General features: G+C 36.2%; 1 protein-coding gene and 1 long non-coding RNA gene across 2 annotated transcripts; both read left to right on the forward strand.

Moving 5' to 3' along the window:
- Nucleotides 1-5,629: 5,629 nt before the first annotated feature.
- Nucleotides 5,630-7,775, forward strand: LOC308700770. Its single transcript, XR_014031349.1, has 4 exons — nt 5,630-5,702; nt 6,184-6,240; nt 6,707-6,781; nt 6,872-7,775. It is a non-coding gene; the product is annotated as an uncharacterized lncRNA (long non-coding RNA).
- Nucleotides 7,776-12,692: 4,917 nt separating this feature from the next.
- Nucleotides 12,693-14,845, forward strand: msx2a (muscle segment homeobox 2a). The gene is made up of 2 exons (XM_081383277.1): nt 12,693-13,077; nt 14,008-14,845. Exons 1-2 carry the CDS (start codon nt 12,789-12,791, stop codon nt 14,460-14,462), a joined length of 744 nt encoding a protein of 247 aa, XP_081239403.1. The 5' UTR covers nt 12,693-12,788; the 3' UTR covers nt 14,463-14,845.
- The last annotated feature ends 5,085 nt before the right edge of the window (nt 14,846-19,930 follow it).

A 19,930-nucleotide genomic window follows, 5' to 3' on the forward strand; every position in this document is an offset into this window, starting at 1 on the left:
CGTCAGAGGCGCCATATTTTATTTGAAAGCTGACTACTATTTTAAATCGATTTGATCATGCACTAGTTTGGTTGTTCTTCACCCAAAGCTATGGCTTTTAATGGGTCTATTTTAATGGGCTTTTTCTGGGCACAGAACACAAAATACGCTATTTTAATTTCATTGTATTGGGGTAAAAAAATTACAAATTACAAAGTAATACGGGTTTGCAACACGAAACACGATGTGATTATTATTATTATTATTATTATTATTATTATTATTAATAATAATTAACTTATTATTGCGTAACTGTTCCTTTAAGGGCATATCGGGTGCTTTGCCCTGCGCTTGTGATTGAGCCTCCATTTCAAACCTGAAGTGGCCGTTGATGAGCTCGACCTCTTCTGGCGTTAGTAAATTTGAACAATTTAAGTTTCACCTTACATTATTTTTTTTTATTTTAGTTCGTAAAGTGTGGTTTCGTCGTTGACAATGGCAACTCATTGTAAATTACTCTACACACCGAGCTTCAGCTCTCAGTCGCCCCAAATTTTCAAGAAACCAGGATTTACCGGGGAAAATAGCAAACACCATAAACTGAGTTGGAGTTTGAACAGGTTAACTCAAGAGGCTACTCCCTCACCCTTGCTCCACATTAAAAGTCCCGAAATAACTCCGTGTTTCTCAAGAAAGATGAAAACAAACCATCTTTTGAGGTTTTACTCGAATATGAGGACCTATCAGAAATCTACAGTTAATCTGAGGGCACCTGAAGGCGGGAAATCACAGCGCGCCGAACGTGACGCTCGTGGAGGTGCGTGTGGACCACAGCCAATGCAGTCATTTAAAACGCACTGGTTTTCATATCACTCTGTTGTGTGCAGCATAATTAATGCAGTTGCATGTTTTTCTCTGTGCTGTGTGTGTGTGTGTGAAAAGGGCCCTCATCTGATACATTTGGATTCCCACCAAGAGATCCTCAAGCATCAGCAGAGGATATGGTGGGTTTGGTATATAGTGTCTGAATTTTATGGCATTATATTTTATTTTATGACAATGTGGTGGTGTTGTTTTTCCATGTCAGTCCCAAACAAAACAGGATGTATTGAGCACAATCAAGAAAATGTTGGAGGAGAACAGGGTCATCAGAGAGCGGTTACTCACCTTGAGGCAGCTGAGCCGAAACAAATGAGGTTTGCCCATTGTCTGCATTTAAAGGGATAGTTCAAAATTTTAAAGTGCTGTGTCACTATAGCAACAGACATCCCAGTTTGAAGGCTACTTCAAATGCATCCTTAGTTTCCCGTGAAATGAAGGATGCAACAGATGGATCCTTCGCAGCCTTGCCTGCCCCAGAATTCATTGCGCGTCAGTGAGGACACTATTTTTTTAAGAGAAAATTCCGGATTACACTTTTAAACATAAATATTGGGTTTCAACCATAGACTGTAAAAAATATGGACAAAGCGTCTGTGACGTCACCCATAGACTTTCTGAAGAACGGGTTTGAAGCCGTTTATGGGGGGTATGGGCGGCGCCATCTTGGAAAATCTTGGGAAATTCTAACCCCGCCCACCTTCTAACGCAGTGCGCGTCACTCAGCTCGCTCTGCTACTCCGGTTATCTCTGTGTATATTTTAGGCAACCAAATATGTTATAAAACACCATACTAACTCTTTTCTTTTTCATTTAAAGAAATCTTAAACATTATAGCCACACAAATGTGGTTCAGGGAACGCGTATTGATTATATTCACTGCACATAACGTTTGCCTATTTATAACAAAACAAACAAAATATAAAACACAAACCTACCTCTTTTCGTTTTAAATATAATATAAAAATATTAAACATTTTAATATAGTCCAGGCAATATGTGGATTTGTACTAAACAACAGATGTTGCAGTAAACAACATTACAGATCATATTCCTTGTATTAAAATTTAAAATGACAAAACTCAACCCAGTCTCTTTTTGTTAAATTTCAGTTTTATCAATATTAGCCATTATAAAAGTATAAGTAAAATGTACAAGAAGCTATACAAATAAAGCAAACAATTCAGTCAAACATACAAAGTCAGGGCTCTAGTCTAACCATACAACGGTAAAGTTAAATAGCTTATTAAGTTATGAAACTTCCCCTCAGCCAAAACGATTGGCCTGGGAACAAATTATAGATTTACGAGACCAAAAATCACCCATTAGAAATACTGTACACAAGACGAATTATATCTCATGTTTAACCACTACAGAGACGCCAGAGTCAGCAGCAAACCTCAGAACGACTAGCCGAGGAAAGGCTGTTCCAGGCGGGGTACATGCGCTGAGCGCCCGGTCATCGCTGGATCTCACAACTGTATACAATTTTCATAAATCTTTATAAATAAACCACAGATTTGAGCTTTAAACAACTACATTCTCGCCTGAAAAACTCTTAAAACTACATTTCATGATACAGAAACAGTAGTATTATATGTCAACTGTATTAAAAAATGGCGCTTCTTATGTTGTCATTCTCCATGGCGCTTGTCAGCTGTCAATCAAGCTGTCAATCAAAGTTAACCACGCCCTTATTGTCATACATTTTATATCTAAATACGATCTAAACTAACGAGTTAGAAAAAAATTCACAGCCCTCATGGTTGTCAGGCACTCGGAAGCTATCGAAAAATACAATAAAAGTACATGGGACCAATCTGTAAAAACATGAATTTATGCTGTGAAAACGGACATTTTAACATGGGTATGACAAACAAATATCGAATGATACAAATGTAAAAAAAAAATATATTTTATACTCTTTTTGTTGACAAATCTTACTAAGATATGATTATATATTTATACTCTTTTATACAGAAATGGACCATGCGCGTGAAGGCAACGAAGGTCGTATCAAGCGCTGTTAAATGGGACGGTCTAGCCTACTGAGGACTGTTCTTGTCGCCTATTGACTGTGATGAGTGACATTCATTTTCGTTTTCGAAAGTTATATTAAACAGTCTGAAAACAAAACAGGGTTCACAAACTGTCTAAATATGTTCACCTTGGTCCATTTCTGTAATAAAGTGTATAAACTACACTGTATCTTTTTTTAAGTACAATCAACTTGGATGTTTAAGTCATTTCAACTTAAATTACATTAAACTGACTTTAAAAAAATTAGTTGAATCTTGTATAACTTATAAAAAAGATGAAAATTGCTTAACTCATTTTGATGAGTTAAAGCAATGCATAACATATGTTGTCATAACTTATTGATCATATAATTGTTTACAGTATAATTGCATCTTAGTAAGATATGTCAGCATTTTTTTTTTTACATTTGTATCAGATATTTGAGTAAGCTGAAACCCAATACTTACATTTAAAAGTGTAATTCGGCAATTTCTCTCAAAAAAAAAATCCTGTCTTCACTGGCGCACAATGAATTCTGGGGTAGGCAAGGCCACGAAGGATCCATCTGTTGTATCCTTCATTGCATGGGAAACGAAGGACGCATTTTGGAAGCCACATTTGAAGGATCCGTCGAATTGGGACAGCCTTTGTCGCAACCGGCCTTTGAATGCGGCCTTTGAAGGATGCAGCCTCTAAATTGGGACACTGCTTTAGTCTGCACTGTGACTGCACTATAGGCTATAAGCTTTCTTTAGTGTTAGGAAAAACTGAAACTATGTATGAGAAAGAGCTGTGTGAAGAACATTGAGGAGATGTTCTGTAATGGCAGAATTTTTACTTTAGGTAAACTGTTCTTAATGCCATTTGTTGGTTTCTAAAATCCTTTGGATATACAAAATGAAAGTTTTTAGACTTTAATGTGTTGAACATGTCAACACTCTTGAGTGTCAAGTATGATTTACAGCTGATTTTCATCTGGTTTTATTTCAGGTGGTACCACATGCAGTGAATTTTAAAGAGGAAAAGAATGCTGTTCACATGGCAAAGTCATTTTTTAGCGAGACTAGAGGGCAGTAGGATGAGCTTTTATTTGTTATATTGCCTAATAAGTTATAAGAGTTGCCTAATATATGCCTAATAAGTCATATATAAGAGTTTAAAATCTAAATTATCAGAACTAATATATTGAAGAAGAGGAAATGAGTATGACCTACAGGTGACCACTAGATGGTGATATTTCCAAAATTAACAGCAACTACATAAACTGCAGTGAGGCTCCCACCTCCAAACTTTGCATTTTAATTATATTTACTAGCTGTTGTTTTTTTAATATTTATTTATATTTTTTGTTAACACAGTGTTCATTCATGCCAGTAATGTACATATTGGTTTGTAAATTATCCTTAAATGACTTTGTTCATCTCTAAAACACTGTTTCACTCCCCACTTTTTTTTTGCCTTGCTGTATTGTGAATGTTTGTTAAGCCTTATAGTGACAGCATTATTGCATGTTAAGTCATTTGTAAAAAAAAAAAAGCGTTCATAATGTTTTTTACAGATTCTGGGGGTTAAACCCAGCAACAAAAGTTATTGTAGATTTATAATTTAGTGAAACCAATCATCAGTAAATGCTTAACCCACAATAAAATTGCATTACATTTCCAGTGTAGAAAGAGCTCAACATCTTGCTTATGCAGGTTGTGGGTTTGTGGCAGAAGTCATCAGAGAAGCTATTGTCGAGAACATGAACATAGATATTTAAATTGAGATATATTAATCATGTTGTCAAGTCAAGTCTGTGTAATGGGGCAATAAACCCAAGGCTTGATTACAGACAATGATGCTTATAGTTTAGGCCCCTCTCCTGGGCGCCTGTGATGATTATGTGTTTTCCTTGAGCATCAGCTAAATGACAGTGGGTAGATCTCGAAGATTAAATGCAGGTTAAATGCAACTACAGTAAATGTTTGTTGTACACTGTAAAAACTAAAGGAGCCTCAAGTATCCTGTTGGATACTCAAGGAACTTCAAAATGTAATTTTGGTGCCTCAAAGCTCTTTTTCCTATAGAAGGGTAACTGGAAGAGCATTGACAATCTTTGAGGTTCTTGCTGGAACTTATGGGATCCTTTAAGCACTTTGTATTTACTTCAGAGGTTCTGGAGTCACCTTTTCATTACTATGAGACCTCGAAGTGCTTAGGGGGAAAATAGAGGAACTTGAATGCGATAGAAGGGTTATTGGAAGATCTTTTAACATTTAAGTGGTTCCTGGAAGATCTCTTATGTTAAAGCCAGCATCTGGAGGAACCCAATGGTTCAGTGAGGCCTGAATTAGATTATTATTCTATTATTATTATTATTATTATTATTATTATTATCCTATTATTATTATTATAGGCTACTTAAGTTTGATTCAGTATACATACCCAGGTGAAAAAGACGTACTATTAAATGTATAAAAAATGTACTTGAGTGTGTTTTTAGTAGACCTACAATACAAATATACTTTAATGCATTTTTAATACATTTAACAGTAACCAGTCTTTTTCACTTGGGTAGCTTACATATATTTAGTATAGGCCTATTTTATTAAGTCATTTAAACCTTAAACAACAACACTAAATAATAATAATATTATATGAAGAAGAAGAAGCAGGAGGAGAGAAGTTTTATTCAGTCACGAAACTGCTGCTATTCCTCTGCTGTCGTCGCTTCAGATATGCTTGCGCTGCTCGCGCGCAACAAAGCTCAGCTGATCGTCATCAGGAAAGTAACGGCTCCTCTCATCAAAGCTTCCGCCGTTTATTCGGCTCTCCATTACAAGGTTTGTAAACTCGCCAAATAAATATAAATACAGAGTCTACTCACTATATATTTAAACACACATATATATAAACTAAATTTATTATACATTACTACGTTTTTACAGTGTTTACCACTCGTTTATTGCACAGTATCTGGTATGAAGGTTTTAGCCGCGATGCTAACTAACTTATGTTGATCTAATGAACAAATGGAAATGATTGACTTATTGTCTTAGATTGATTTAGTCATTCAATTCAACATATTTTGTACAACTGTGTCTTCAAATTGCTGATATAGCCTAACTAATTTAGAAAATTCTCTGATTCGTGGCGTTTGTTATGAATAACAAAAACAGGTTATAGTTTGCTGTTTTTGTTTAGCCTAACGTTAACTTTACTTACTACAGGTGCCCTCATTCTCTCAAATACCATTTTAAAGCCATTTACTGGTCAATAAATATTATGTTGTGAATAATCAGCTTTGTTCTTTTGTTTCCCCAGAACAACCATTACATTTCTAAAATAATCTGAACTTTTCAGTGGCAACATTGAATTACAGTAAGTTACCTGCACCACATGCTGTACTTTATTACTATGAACTTTCTCTGTGTGCAATTGTATTGTTTGACTGTGTACTTGTGTTTTTTAATCAGTTACTCTCTGAAAATCTTTTCTCATGATCTCAAATCTCATTCATGTTACTCAGAAAAATAATATCACAGGTTTGATTCACAAAAAATGCTATAGACATTTTAACTCTGAATTATAATTTCAAGTTTAGTTTTTTTCGACAAAAAAATAAATAAAAAAAAGGAAAAAGCAATTAGGCTTCAGAAGACTTGCAACACAACCCATAACACATGAGTTGTGAACTCATTGATTATTTTTAGGATCTTTTCTGGGACATTTTTGGAGCTTAACCATTTTTACATAAATTGTTGCATTGAATTGAACTAGACAAGTGTACATAAGAATGGTTTCATGAATGATTTACACATTTGTTTTCTTCTTGTGTTTCATGCAGTGAAACTGAATGGTGACTGGGGTTGCATTATGCCTGAGATCTGCTTTTGGGTTCCACAGACAGAAAGTCAAACAGGTTTGGAACGTCACAAGGCTGAGGAAATTATTTAAATTTCACAACTATCACTTTAATAACATTACTAACAGTAAATTTTGTACTTTGCAGGGATCTCAGTAAGCTGAAATACAAGTTTGATCAAGAATAAAAATCCTCCTGTAGACCTGAAAATCATCGAAGTGCCTGGACCATCCACCAGAAAAGAAGAAAAACAAACGGAAAACGATGCTGTACCTTTTCACTTTTCTAACTCGTTAAGTACCTCACACCAACTTGGTCCCATAGTGACATTTTTGACCACAAACGAAATTGCTGATCGTGTGGATTCTTAGTGAAATGACTGGAATTCACCAGTGAACATTCACAGAACAACAGATCATTTTACTGCACCTTAACTCTGTTTCGGGTCGAAGCCTCTACTTCTACTTCCTCTATCTTGTTTCATGAGAATACTCAACAACCATTTATGAACACTGTTGATTCAAGTCACACATTTAAGCTTTTCAAAAGCCATAGTGTACATTACAGTCTCCAGTCTAACGGCATCCCAGACTTAAACATTTTATGATTCAAAATAGCTGAATAACTAACCATCAGAGATTTCAGTATAGAGATAAAGGTTACAGCACAATGAGTGTATATTAGCACTGTTGTTTGTTTTTGGCATCTGATAGAGCTTTTGGACTTGGAAACAGTGATGTCAGACTAACCATCGGACTGAAACACAAATGTTTTAAAGTTAAGTATGATGGACATTTTTAATTAGTTCAAATGTAATTTTATTTACATTGATTTATTTCATGGAACATATGTGTTTCCATGCATTTTGTTGAGATGTCTTTTCTTGTTTATCTATTGTATATACATGGTTGATTATTCATGTTGCTTATGTATTATACTATTTTTTTGTGTGTTCATTGATATTAATCTGTAGTTAGCTTTTTTCCCCATGTGCATGGAAGTGTATGTATAAAAATGAATATCAAATATGTAATAAACAATTCTTATTTTGTATTTGGTTCAATTTGTTTATTATAATAGAAGTCAAAGGTAACCATAGTAACAACATGAAATTAAATATTAAAAAAAAAAATGAAATTTGGTTCCTGGAGGCACCCAAAGTGGTTCCACACAGTGCCTAATATAAGAGTTCCTCAGGAAACCTGTGTGGTTCCTCAGAGAACCAGCCCTTTTTAAAGGGTGCCTAGAGGATCTACAGACGGTTCCGCCGGTGTGGCAAAGTGAAGAACCCCAAAAGGTTCCTCCAGGCACCTTTTATTTTTACAGTGTAGATTAGGATAAATTATAGAACTCGGGAAAGAAAAGGAATAGTTCAGGGATGTTTAGATCTCTCACAATAACCAGCTAAACATGCATTTCACAGTAGATTATATGTCCTTTACAATGTGTTTGGTTCTTGAAATTTCATTTCTCACGATGAATCAGCAATCAATTTAATAAATATGAATCGAACTGCCATAAAGTGCTAATCAAGGGCTTAAGAAAGAAAGCCCAGAACAATGAGCTGCGTGCCATTGGGGCCTTGAACATTTGATATGGATTCCAACACTGAATTAAGCTGTAATTATTTTTACCACAAGTTCATTTAGTTTCATGTGTTGAAACATGCTAAGCAAGTGGAGCCACACCTTCTCTTTAGCACTGTTTATGAGTCCTTAGCCACAAGCAGAGCTCCCTTAATGTCATTTTTGTAATGATCTGCGGATAAGCAGGGAAAACACAAATTATCTCTCACAGGATGGGATAGTGATATTGGACCACACTGCATCAATGTACACAATTTCCAAACGCTGTATGACAGTTACAACTGTTTTATTCAGTTTATACGTACGTCTACTTTTGCAATAAATCACGTGGATAATGTTTTGCTCGGGCAGCAGATTAGTATCTTCTGTGATCAGCCCTGCTTTAGGCTCCTTTTGAATTGAGCTTCAAAGGGCTTATTGAACTTCAAAACAATACAGTTTTTCATTTTCATCATCATAAATCTTTTGGTCTTTTCTTTTTTTTTCCACTTCAGATTTAATATATTGTGTTTAATGACACATTATGTTATAAATGAGCTCCAGCAGACAGATGAAATCTCTTCACTTCTCGGTCTTTGCTCTCAACTTTGCGCGGGCTTGATGTGGTTGGATGCACACAAAGCAGCACATAGACAATGACTCGCTTTTACACTGCCACACACACCTAAAGCTGCTGGTTACATTTGCACATCCTTATTTCCTTTTAACGACAGCATCCATAATTAATGAAATGTCACCCTGTGAATAGCTGAAATTAGTTGGCTCTTTGTTTGAGGCACACAGGAGGAGATATTGTGAAAGCATAGGCGCTTTGTAGATGCTGCTATTACCACCAATAACTATTGACTGGTGCAGAGTGTACCTATAAATCTATTGCACTGAGAAACCCGGGACATGTAGTTCGTGGAATGTGGTCTTGTCTGTGCTTTGGTGAGGCCAAGCCCAACATGACCAAATTCCTGATTGTGAATGATATACAACTGACTATGGCTGAATGTCGCTAATCTCATTAACCAGTGCTTTATGGCTTTTAATTCACTATGTGACAGAGAGCACTAAAATGTCCTCTACCTCTTGAATTATAAAACACGCTGTAAAAAAAAGTCCTTGGTAGAAGCAACCACAGAGTTGAGCAGAGACAGCTGAGAAAACTTCCTATTACGAATTCCTCAAAATCTGACACTCAGAAGCCACACCAAAATGATTCTTGGTGATATTATCAAAATCACATCTTCCTTTCCCCAGAAATGGTTTTGTCATCTTAACTTCTAGCACACAGGTATAATTGCATATTGCCTTGAGGAAATAGAACGGTGTCAGGAAGAAGCCTTCAAGCGCTTTACACTGATGAGGGCGTAATAAGAACCTGGATCCAGATATAGCCAAGTGGGACACAGACTGCCTGTCCAGCTGTGCCAGAAACATTAGGCTCACTGTGTATGGGTCTATTGGTATAGTGAGCTCGCACTTAACATCAGTTCAGTCACAGTGTAGTGGCTTCCTTCCTGACTGGCACTGCATATCTCACCGTATGGGGTCTAATGGAAAGAGCTATCAAACGCGTGCAATTGTGCTGAACGTCATTCTTGTGAAGAGCCTCATCTGGTGGTTTTTTCTATATTCTGAAAAATGGGGTCAACTTTGATAATGTGCTGCATTTATGAACTGAATGTTCCCGTAGTGCAGCTCACCCCTAAAAGTGCGGTCGTCTGCCACATCAAATATTCCGTCTCCAGGGACATGAATTGTGCATAATGGTCTGCTTACATTTCAGTGTAGCTTAATGAGGAGAAATGAATGTTTAAAGGCACTGAACAGCGAAATTGTTATGAGGTCCAAATTGTAATCTTTAATTTTGTATATTTACATAATTTCACATTGAATAAGGCAGTTTTAACTCTTGGCTTTTTTTTTTTAAAGAAATGGTCATTTGCGGAGATTACATAAATGCAAGTAACTGTTATGCGCAAATGTTCCCAAGCAATTTTATTTGAGCAGTCTGGTACAAAATTATCCTTAAATGGTTTGATCAGTACAACTAACAGGATTCATTTTGTGTTCATTTATAAAATGTATGTATTGCATAAAACGTCAAGCAATACCTACTTTAACCTTAATCGGTATGAAATTACAGTATTTTCTCAATCCAGCTGAACCGTGTAGTGCTTAAAATGATGCAGTTCGCTTTGTGTCCAGTGTCAGTCGTTGAATTACGAGCCAAAGCAAGCAATAAAACTGATGGACAAAGTGATTATATCATCATGTGCATTCTCTAACATGGATTTGTTACTGAAATAGAAGTACAATCGTTTGCTCACTGACCCTCAAAAGCAATCTGGGCCAAACAATTAAAAAAGTCATTTCACTGTAAAGCGTGTTGTAAATAAGCGAGCAGTGCCAGCGCTACACATTTAAACTTGTGTTGTGTTTAACATTTATTTGGCATTGCAGTTTTGTCTTGCTTTGCTCTTTGGTTCACGTCATGTTTATATACAAAAGTAATGAAGACCAAATTGTGTGAGCATCGCTTTCAAATGAAAACAACATGTAGCAATGCCAGTTTATGTCAAATCTTTTTGACTGCGTGTTCTTTCTTTCTCACAGAAAAATGTAATTAGGTCTATAATCAAATCATAATCACCCAATATCTGAACAGTTGTTCCAATCCACCTGGTGTGCGTTCCCATGTAGCAATTCTGTAACAATCAGTCATTTTGGCTCATGCTGTAACAATCTGCCTTGTCTACAGCGCCACAGGCCACAGCAGCCAAATCCTTGTCAAGGATTATCTGTTCAATTCCCTCCAGTGTTGACCCTGTACATATTACATATTATGTGACAGTATTGGCAGGAGTAAACTTCCTGACATTTTCTTTTTTTCCACTAATGAGCACAATATGCTGTTCCTGCTAGTCTAAAGACTTTTTTCCTTCCACTTAATTCTCTAGTTTAACATTCTAAGTGACTTTAAAGACACCACAAAAGAAACACAAATTAGTCTGATTTTTAACCCCAGGAGTGCACCTTAATCACTGCTATTACAGAGGGGAATATGTAAAGGTGAATGCTAAAATGATTCCCAAAGCATTTAAGTATAGAACGCAAGTGATGCAAACACAGTGATTCATAAAGCTTAATGAAGCCATAAACCAAGGCCTTTGCCACAGAATTAAACCTGTCACGATTACAGAGTATGACTCTTCTGGAGAGCTGTAATAATGGTGCAGGAGCCCAGACTTGGTGGAGACACTTAAGTGTTAGTTTTGACAGGACTGACTTGTACTTCTGCATTCTCTAGGAATCAAATAATTACCACGGTGCAATGCAACTTCTGCAGTGAGAGAGAGAAAAAAAAAGGAGTTGCATGTGAAGTTTGTTTTGATTAGGTTAGATTGTGCAAAGATCCTAGCATTAAATGCGTATTTTTCCTTCATTTTTCCTTCTGTTTGATTTTCAGTGCATTCCACAGCATTTGACTTGTGAACTCTGACAAAGCAGAGCAAAGTTCATAGCCTTTAAATTGACAGACTCATGCTATATGAGTGGGCGCCATACACCTTGAGAGGGTAGCAATTTTCCGGTATTACGGTTAAATCCTGGTAAAAAAGAACCGGATTCCAGGAGCCTAATTACAAGGTGTTAATAGCAACAACAATATAATTACTGTAATTTACATGCTAGCTTGAAACAGTTGGTCCCCTCCAACGTGTGTCACAAATGTTATAAGTTATCAGGTTTTGCTGTTGCTGTATTTAGGTTTTAATAAATTGTTGTTTTTAAATATTAAAACCATTAAAACTTGAGTCAGTCCTAATTCTTGAAAGATATATTGTTTTAAAACAGTTCTTGCAAACTATTTGTCACAATTTACCTGAATACAGCTGTAGATTAAAAAAAATGTAATCTCTGTATCTTCACCCATATTCCTTCAAAAACCTTAGTTGGAGATTCAAGAGACATTGATCATTTGTTAAAACATTTACAGTGTATTGTAGATTTACACATTTTACCAAAAAAAGTGTCCAATTTATGCTGACTTCATCTGTGACAAGCTTGATTTATCCTACAAATTATTGAAGGGAGAGTAATTTGAAGCAAAACGTAAAGTCTAATTTTAGCTTATATATTCCCCCACTATAAACACCACATTATGGTCTAAATATAACCTCTTTATCCGAGTATCATTTAACGGCTAAGGATCTCTCTCTTGATGAGGCAATCACGCTTCATCTCCTTACAAAAAACACTCATTCTGTGTCCCAGGATGTCCACAAAGTCTAAAGTAGGCGGCTCTCTGGGGTTTAGACGCAGCCTCTGACTGAACGATGATTGGTTCCAACTTCGGGTAGTCTCGTAACTTTTGTCAAGTTATTGTTAGTCATGTAAAAGTTAAGCAACGAAGAGCGAGCTTACAGGTCTATGGTTCTTTCCCAAATTTTCATGTGGAATATAGATATAGCCTAGTTATTTTACGCGGAATGATTTCAGCTAATTATAAAGGTAAAGTGTCCTCCGATGAAGATGAGGATGACCATGGTTCACGGTCATCTCCACCGGAGCGTTCGGTTCGCGCGCAAAGCCTCCCGTTCAGCGTCGAAGCCCTCATGTCGAAGAAGGGAAGGAGTGAATCAACCTCACAGGAACTGATTCAGATGCCATGCCTAATAAATCAAGATGATCGATCTGTGATATATTCCTCCAAACGTTGTGAATCTGTCAAAGAGGACTCTTCCTGGATCAATAAACCCAGACTATCAACATCACCACGTAAGTCATCAGGTTAAAAAAAACTATTTTGTAATTATCCTTTCTCAGAACTAACTTTTCTGAGCCATTTCTGTAATCAACTGGTGTGTGTGTGTGTGTGTGTGTGTGTGTGTGTGTGTGTGTGATTTTTAGTGAGAGATTCTAGCAATTAACCACATGACTTCATTGTAAATAGTTTTGTTTTATCATTTAAATAATACAACAACAAAAACAGATATGGCAGGAAATACATAAGGAATATACAGTGCCCTGCAAAAGAATGCATTTTAAAATGGATCAATACACTGTAAAATACAACAGTTGTTCAATTAGTTTATAACTTTAGTTAATATCTTCACTTAATTGTAAAAATCTAGCTGTCTGTACTATTCACCTACTATGCCTTGTTTACTCAGAAAACTGTACTAAGCATTGTCAGTACACCATACTATTCCTATTTCACTTAACTTAGTTTTTAAGGTAATCGGTTTGCATTATTTTTTTAAGCACTGTAAAAAATTAGTTGCTGCCTTAAATTTTTAAGTACAATCAACTTGGATGTTTAAGTCATTTAAACTTAAATTACATTAAACTGCCTTAAAAAAACGAGTTGAATCTTGTATAACTTATAAAAGCAGTTGACAATTGCTTAACTAATTTTGATGAGTTAAAGCTATGTGTTGTCAAAAACTTGATTGATCATATAACTTTTTACAGTAACTCTAACTAATTAGATTTTACAGTGTCACATGATCAAGAAAAAAAAAAGTAACTATTTACAAGCATAAATGTCTGATTTCCAAATTAAGCATTCAGACATTGTGTACAGCCGATTTAATCTGGTACTCAATGTATTTTATGAGTTTGCCCTGTGTTAAAGCAAATTAGTCATCTGCCCGAGCTGTTTATTTCCAAGTCTTTTACAAGCTAATTTATGAACTTATTTTACAGGACCACCGAGTCCCTCAGCATGCACTCTCAGAAAACACAAGACGAACCGTAAACCCCGAACCCCTTTCACCACTACGCAGCTCTTGGCCCTCGAGCGGAAGTTCCGTCAGAAGCAATACCTGTCCATCGCAGAACGCGCTGAATTTTCCAGCTCTCTCAGCCTGACCGAGACGCAGGTGAAGATCTGGTTCCAGAACCGAAGAGCGAAGGCTAAGCGACTGCAGGAGGCAGAGCTGGAGAGGCTCAAAATGACCAGCAAACCCATCTTGCATCCTGGCCTTACTCTACCGTTCCCTCTCTGTACCCAAGCCCAGACTGCAGCTCTATTGTGTGGACAGTCCATCCCTTTCAGCAGACATATGCTGCCCTTCGCACCTGTAGGAATATACTCCACACCGGTGGGTTACACTATGTGTCCTCTGTCCAAAGACGGCTACTCTGTGGAGCCAGTCTAGAGGATCTTATACAAACTATTGCATCAATATTATTTGTGGAAACACTTCTGGTTTATCTGCTGGGCTGATATTTGTATGTTTGACACATCAACATGGGTTGCCATTAGGTTTTATAAATGCACCGGATTACTTTTTATGTTCTATTTTACATTTTTAGACATTAATCTACTTTGGAAACCACAAAGAACAAATGAAACGTAGACTTGCAGGTTTGAGTTTTCTGATTTTAAAGTGTCAAAATGCCGTTCTTGTAACTTTCCAGCCAGGGCGTTTTAGGATGTTATCTTACCCAATGTTTTGCATTAAAATATAATGAGGCACACTAAAGAAAAAGTCAAATGATTTTACCACATAGCCTTAGAATAAAGTATTTTTGTTTAATGAATCCCAATTCAAATGTTTATGAGAAGCAAATGTAACATATTTTACACTTGATTTACATGAGCTGATTTAGAGTTACACCGATAGGCCTGTGTATTTTTTTCATTTCCCAATTGGAAATTTTAGAGGAAAAACTACTAAGATTAAACCTTTTTTTGTTTTAGGAGATCAGCTCACGCTTCAAGTCGCATGATTGCTAATGCTTTTTAAATTGAGCTGCTGAAAAGAGGCTTTTTTTAAGCGTCTGTGCTCATAATCAGTGGAAATGCTGGTTGACCTCTGGATCTCTCTTCATGCTGGTGGTCCCAGGAAAGTTAATTAAACGGTGTCATTACATGACGCACTAAAACACTGGGTTAGCCGCGCAAGTATTGAAGTTCGTAAATCTCTCTGTGTGCTGCGACCAAGGAATGTGTCGACCTGATGCATTTCTAAGAAATTCAATGTTGCATGTAATTTATGATGGATTAATTGGCTTTGTTCTATCGCTGACTTTCCATGAAATAATCTATAATCTTCTACTGGTGTAATTACATATATGTGGGGTATCTACACAGTTAAAATAGCCCGATATAATAGCCCCCTTCAGTCACAGTCCCTGAGCCGGAGTGATTGAACACAACTGCTTATTTTCCGTAGACACCAACCGTGTCTTAGCATGTCCCTTGGTAGGTCTTCATCGCTTGGTCTACCCTTTTAAAAATACCCTTGGCTTTGTATCGTAATTTGACTTTGAGCCTTAACTGATTGTGAATGCCGAGCTCTACATCAACCAGACCCTTTATTAATTGTCCTTACCCTCCAAGTTTAACTCCACCAGTGTGAAATGGTGTATGAGAGCTTAAAAACATTACATGATTGGTTGGCTTCACCTTGTTTTGCTCGCTTAACTGTGGCATTGTTTGGCACCAACAAAGTGTTTCCCATTACTGTACACCAATTAGCAGTCATTTCACAGTCCATTTCCATCTCTTTGTTTTTAAAACATTAGTTTGATAACAGATCTTTCTGTGGCACAAAACTGACTTTTGACCCGAAATCTTGGTTGAAACTCAAAAGATCCTCATGCCAAGTCCTTCTGACTGTTCAGTCCATTGAAGGCTTTGATCCACAGTGACTATAAGCAGGGAGGTCTAAAAAAAGGAGCTTTTATTGTATTTATTCATGTAGCACTTCAAGTCATTAAATGAGCTTGAGAGAAAAAAAGAAACCATTTACTAGATAAAATTGCCTCTCACTGACCCTAAAAACTCTCATTTAGCATAATTGTATACTCTAATTTAACTGAAACACATTCATTCATCACAATAGATAAAACAAAGCCACTAATATGCACATTGCAACAATATCTGCATTTCCATATGCTCTATAAGGTTATAAAAGTCCCAACTTAGAATTTATATGAACTAAAACCATATTGTATCTAATCAGTAACTTCTCATCCATGAGTGAATGCACCAAAGTTTGAAAGGTTTTTTTTTTTTTTTTTACCATGCTATTACTTCATTTACCCTATTTTTATTAATTAAAAAAGCTGAGAAATTATTTGGGAAACACTTTCTTTTAAAGTGACGTAGTTACACATTACTTACCATTGTAATAACAGTAAATTATGCAGAATTACAAGTAACTAACCTAACCAGGGCCGTGCAGAGACCTCTGGAGGGGCAGGTGCTCAAAGTATAAAAGGGGGCACATGGAACAAGGCTTTAAATAGGGCTGTGATCAAAATACAGTAACAGGGTTTTTCCAGCCTCAAAATAAGGCGGAGGTGGTAAAAATCCTAATAATGTGTTTTAATAATAAGATAATTAAATTTGTATTTTTTTGTAGATCATCATATAGCCTAATGTGTTTCCCACATTATTTTAGTGGGTGGAGCTTGGTATCTCTAGGGGGTTCCGGGGGCATGCCCCCCCGGAAGAAAATTTTGTACATTTTAAAGATAAATTCATTAATCTGGTGCACTCTCAGTGTTAAGCATGATGATATGGTAACATATCACACTGAAGTAGGCTGATTTAAAACGAACATTTATTTAAAATAAAAGTTCTTCTTTTTGCAAAATTACATTTCCTTAATAGCCTAAACAGAGGCTTTTCTCCCTTCAAACTTAAATTGTCAATGTTTCATTACATCACTGTTTGAAAACACTAATTTTTTGTACCTTTTATAAAGGGCATTTTTCCACTAATTTTATTAAATGTATGCTCCATCTTTCATTTCAAATTCTCAAATTTGATCAATATATTCAATTAAAATAATGAGACACAGGCTGTTACCAATCAAATTAAATAATTAACATTGAAAAATTATTTCTGTATTAATTTGGATTATTTTAAATATTTTTGAATATACAAATAAGGAATGTTGAAAAGAAAGATACTTTATGAAACTAAACCGCCAGTAGGAGGCGGCAGGCGACCGTCTTAATGAGAGAGTCATTGAGTCATTCATTCAAACGATTCGTTCAAACGGCTGATTTATTCAGAATGAGGCAGTTTATGAATGGGTAATTGAATCTTTGACTCAACCGATTCGTTCAAAATGCTGAATCATTCAGTAATGCAACAAGTGTTGCTGTGAGATGCGCGATGGTTCTGCTGTGATCTTTGTTTGGAACTATTTTCGCTGCAGAAACAGAACAAAATAAGTCATTGCGTCTAAAATGTAAGTGACTTAATTTTAACTATTTGTTTATTGACCTGCTATGAAATCAGTCTCGGTTTCAATCTTGATGGCATTCAGGAAAACAGTTACTTCTATAACGTTACACACAGCAATATAAACAACATCTCTGCATACTCTCTTCACGTCATCCTTGTAAAATAATAATAATAATAATAAGTAAACGAACATCAAAATCACTTCGCTGAGAATGAAACGCCACTTACCAGCAGCCGCAGATTTGAAGATATCCTCTGGTAGTGCGCATAGCCGCGCGAAATAAAAAAAAATGTGCGTGCAGCGTGAGGAATGAGTTAGTCAGGTGAAAGGTCATCATGTGGGTCATTTTATTTACGGCTAAATTATTATTAATTAATTTTACTAATAGTTAGATTGGGCAGGCATCCACAAAAGGGCCTTTAATTACAAAAAAAGGAGAGGACATTTTGCCTTGACAAAAGGGCACTTTGGACACCAAGGGGCAAAGGGGCAGGTGCTCAAGCACCCAACGCCCCCCCCCCCCCCTGCACGTGCCTGAACCTAACCATAACTCTATTTTAAGTACATGTAGCTAATTAATATTACTCAGTTCTTATGTAAGCAATGTAACTACTGTACATCACCTTAAAATAAAGTGTAACCATTCTTTGAAGTTTCAAATATTTCAGGAACTGCAGCAAAAAGGGTGATGCAATAAAAGAGAAATGTTATTTAAATATATCATTAGATGAAATTCAACATTTAATATGAGAATTACCATAATGAACTCCCTTGACTTTAATTAATTCATTTGAAACTTATAACTCATGACGCACTTTATGGCGTGTAGCCTAATACGCACGCATTTCGCACCCCTAATCCTACCCAGGGGGTTTACGGTGCGTAGCATATGCTCGCAAACACATTTTTGGCGTATAAATGGCACGATAAATAAAATTCGCGGTAGACAAATCTAACAAATAGATGCATAATAAAACAGAAGCATAATTTCATGTACAAAGCCACAGTTCAATTTCGGGTCAAAATGGACCCAAACGCAAAAAGTGTAACAACTTAGTTTAAATGGTTAGCTATATCTCTTACATTTTTGTCAAAAAAGTCTGGAAAAATAAATAAGAAATGTGTATTTTGACAGTCTTAACACATTTACAAAATGTCATCTTTGTAAAATTTTAAGTAAAAATAATTAATAAAAATCATGATGCAGGGGGCTACCTCTTCCGGGTCAAAATGGACCCGAATGCAATAGGGGGGTTAATAGAGTTGGAGGCCTTTTGCGTCGTACAAAGACTGCAGTAAATATTCTGTGACTAAATAGGCTAGGCTACTGATAAAGGACCATTTTTGATCTTCAAGTCCAACATTTTTTTGGTAAATGCAGTGGCTTCAAAACATTATTGGCATACTAAATGCTGCTATTCACAGATGTATTTTATTTATCTAAGTGATTTGGTCCTGCTGACTTGGTACCAATGTATATGGCTTATCCAGTAGTGCCTGTGTCTGTGTTTTAACTGTCCACTAGATGTAGCAATTTCTCTGAGAAAATAAAGTCAAGACAGTCCATTGACGATGCACATCGGTAATATATATATTTAAGTTTACAAAAAAATATTTTATATTACGATGTATCTATATTTATTAGTCTATTTATTTTGTCTATATTTATTGTAACACCACTTTTATCACTGCATAGTACATTTTAGTGAAACAAAAGCCCTTCTGTCTGAATGCACACATGATTTTTATGTTTCACAACAGAAATAATGATAGAAAAAAAAATGAATATAAGGACATACCACAAACTTCTGATAGACCCCGGGTGTATATTACGTCACACAAGTGCAATGTTTTTACCTGCTCACGGTTGCAACTGTGAACAAATTTCCTGTGCCTGTCATTTTTTATAGACATGCAAATACAACGTCCATCTTCGGAGGAGCAAAAAATAATTTGTGTGCAATGTTTACACAAAATATGCGAGGTGCGTCCGAGGTGGAATAAATTGTGGTAATTGCTCAAAGGAGTGCACAATTGATTGACAAAGAGCACAATGGCTCTGATGGGGAGTAAAAGAAGCCAACCGATGCTGCTGTGCTGAGCTGCACACACCTGCCAACATGACCAGTGGCTCAGGCATCTCTCTGCTCAACAGAGCATGCAGCAAAACCAGTCTGAGAGAAACAAACTTCTGACTTTGTGTTTTCCTCTTCACTAAGCTTTGGAGAAACATGTTTTCTCAAAACAAGAGGCTGTCTGAGAGAATGATTCAGTGATGAAAAGTCTGTAAGATAAATGAAGAAACAATGAACGGTGAACAGTGCATATATTAATGTGCCAAGATCACACAGTTAAGATTAAATGTCAAATTAGACGGAGGTATATATTCACGCAATGGGAATTCATCTTTCAGCTGAAGC

The sequence above is a fragment of the Scardinius erythrophthalmus genome, assembly GCF_964197995.2.
Source record: "Scardinius erythrophthalmus genome assembly, chromosome: 13".
In the NCBI taxonomy this organism is placed as follows: Eukaryota; Metazoa; Chordata; class Actinopteri; order Cypriniformes; family Leuciscidae; genus Scardinius; species Scardinius erythrophthalmus.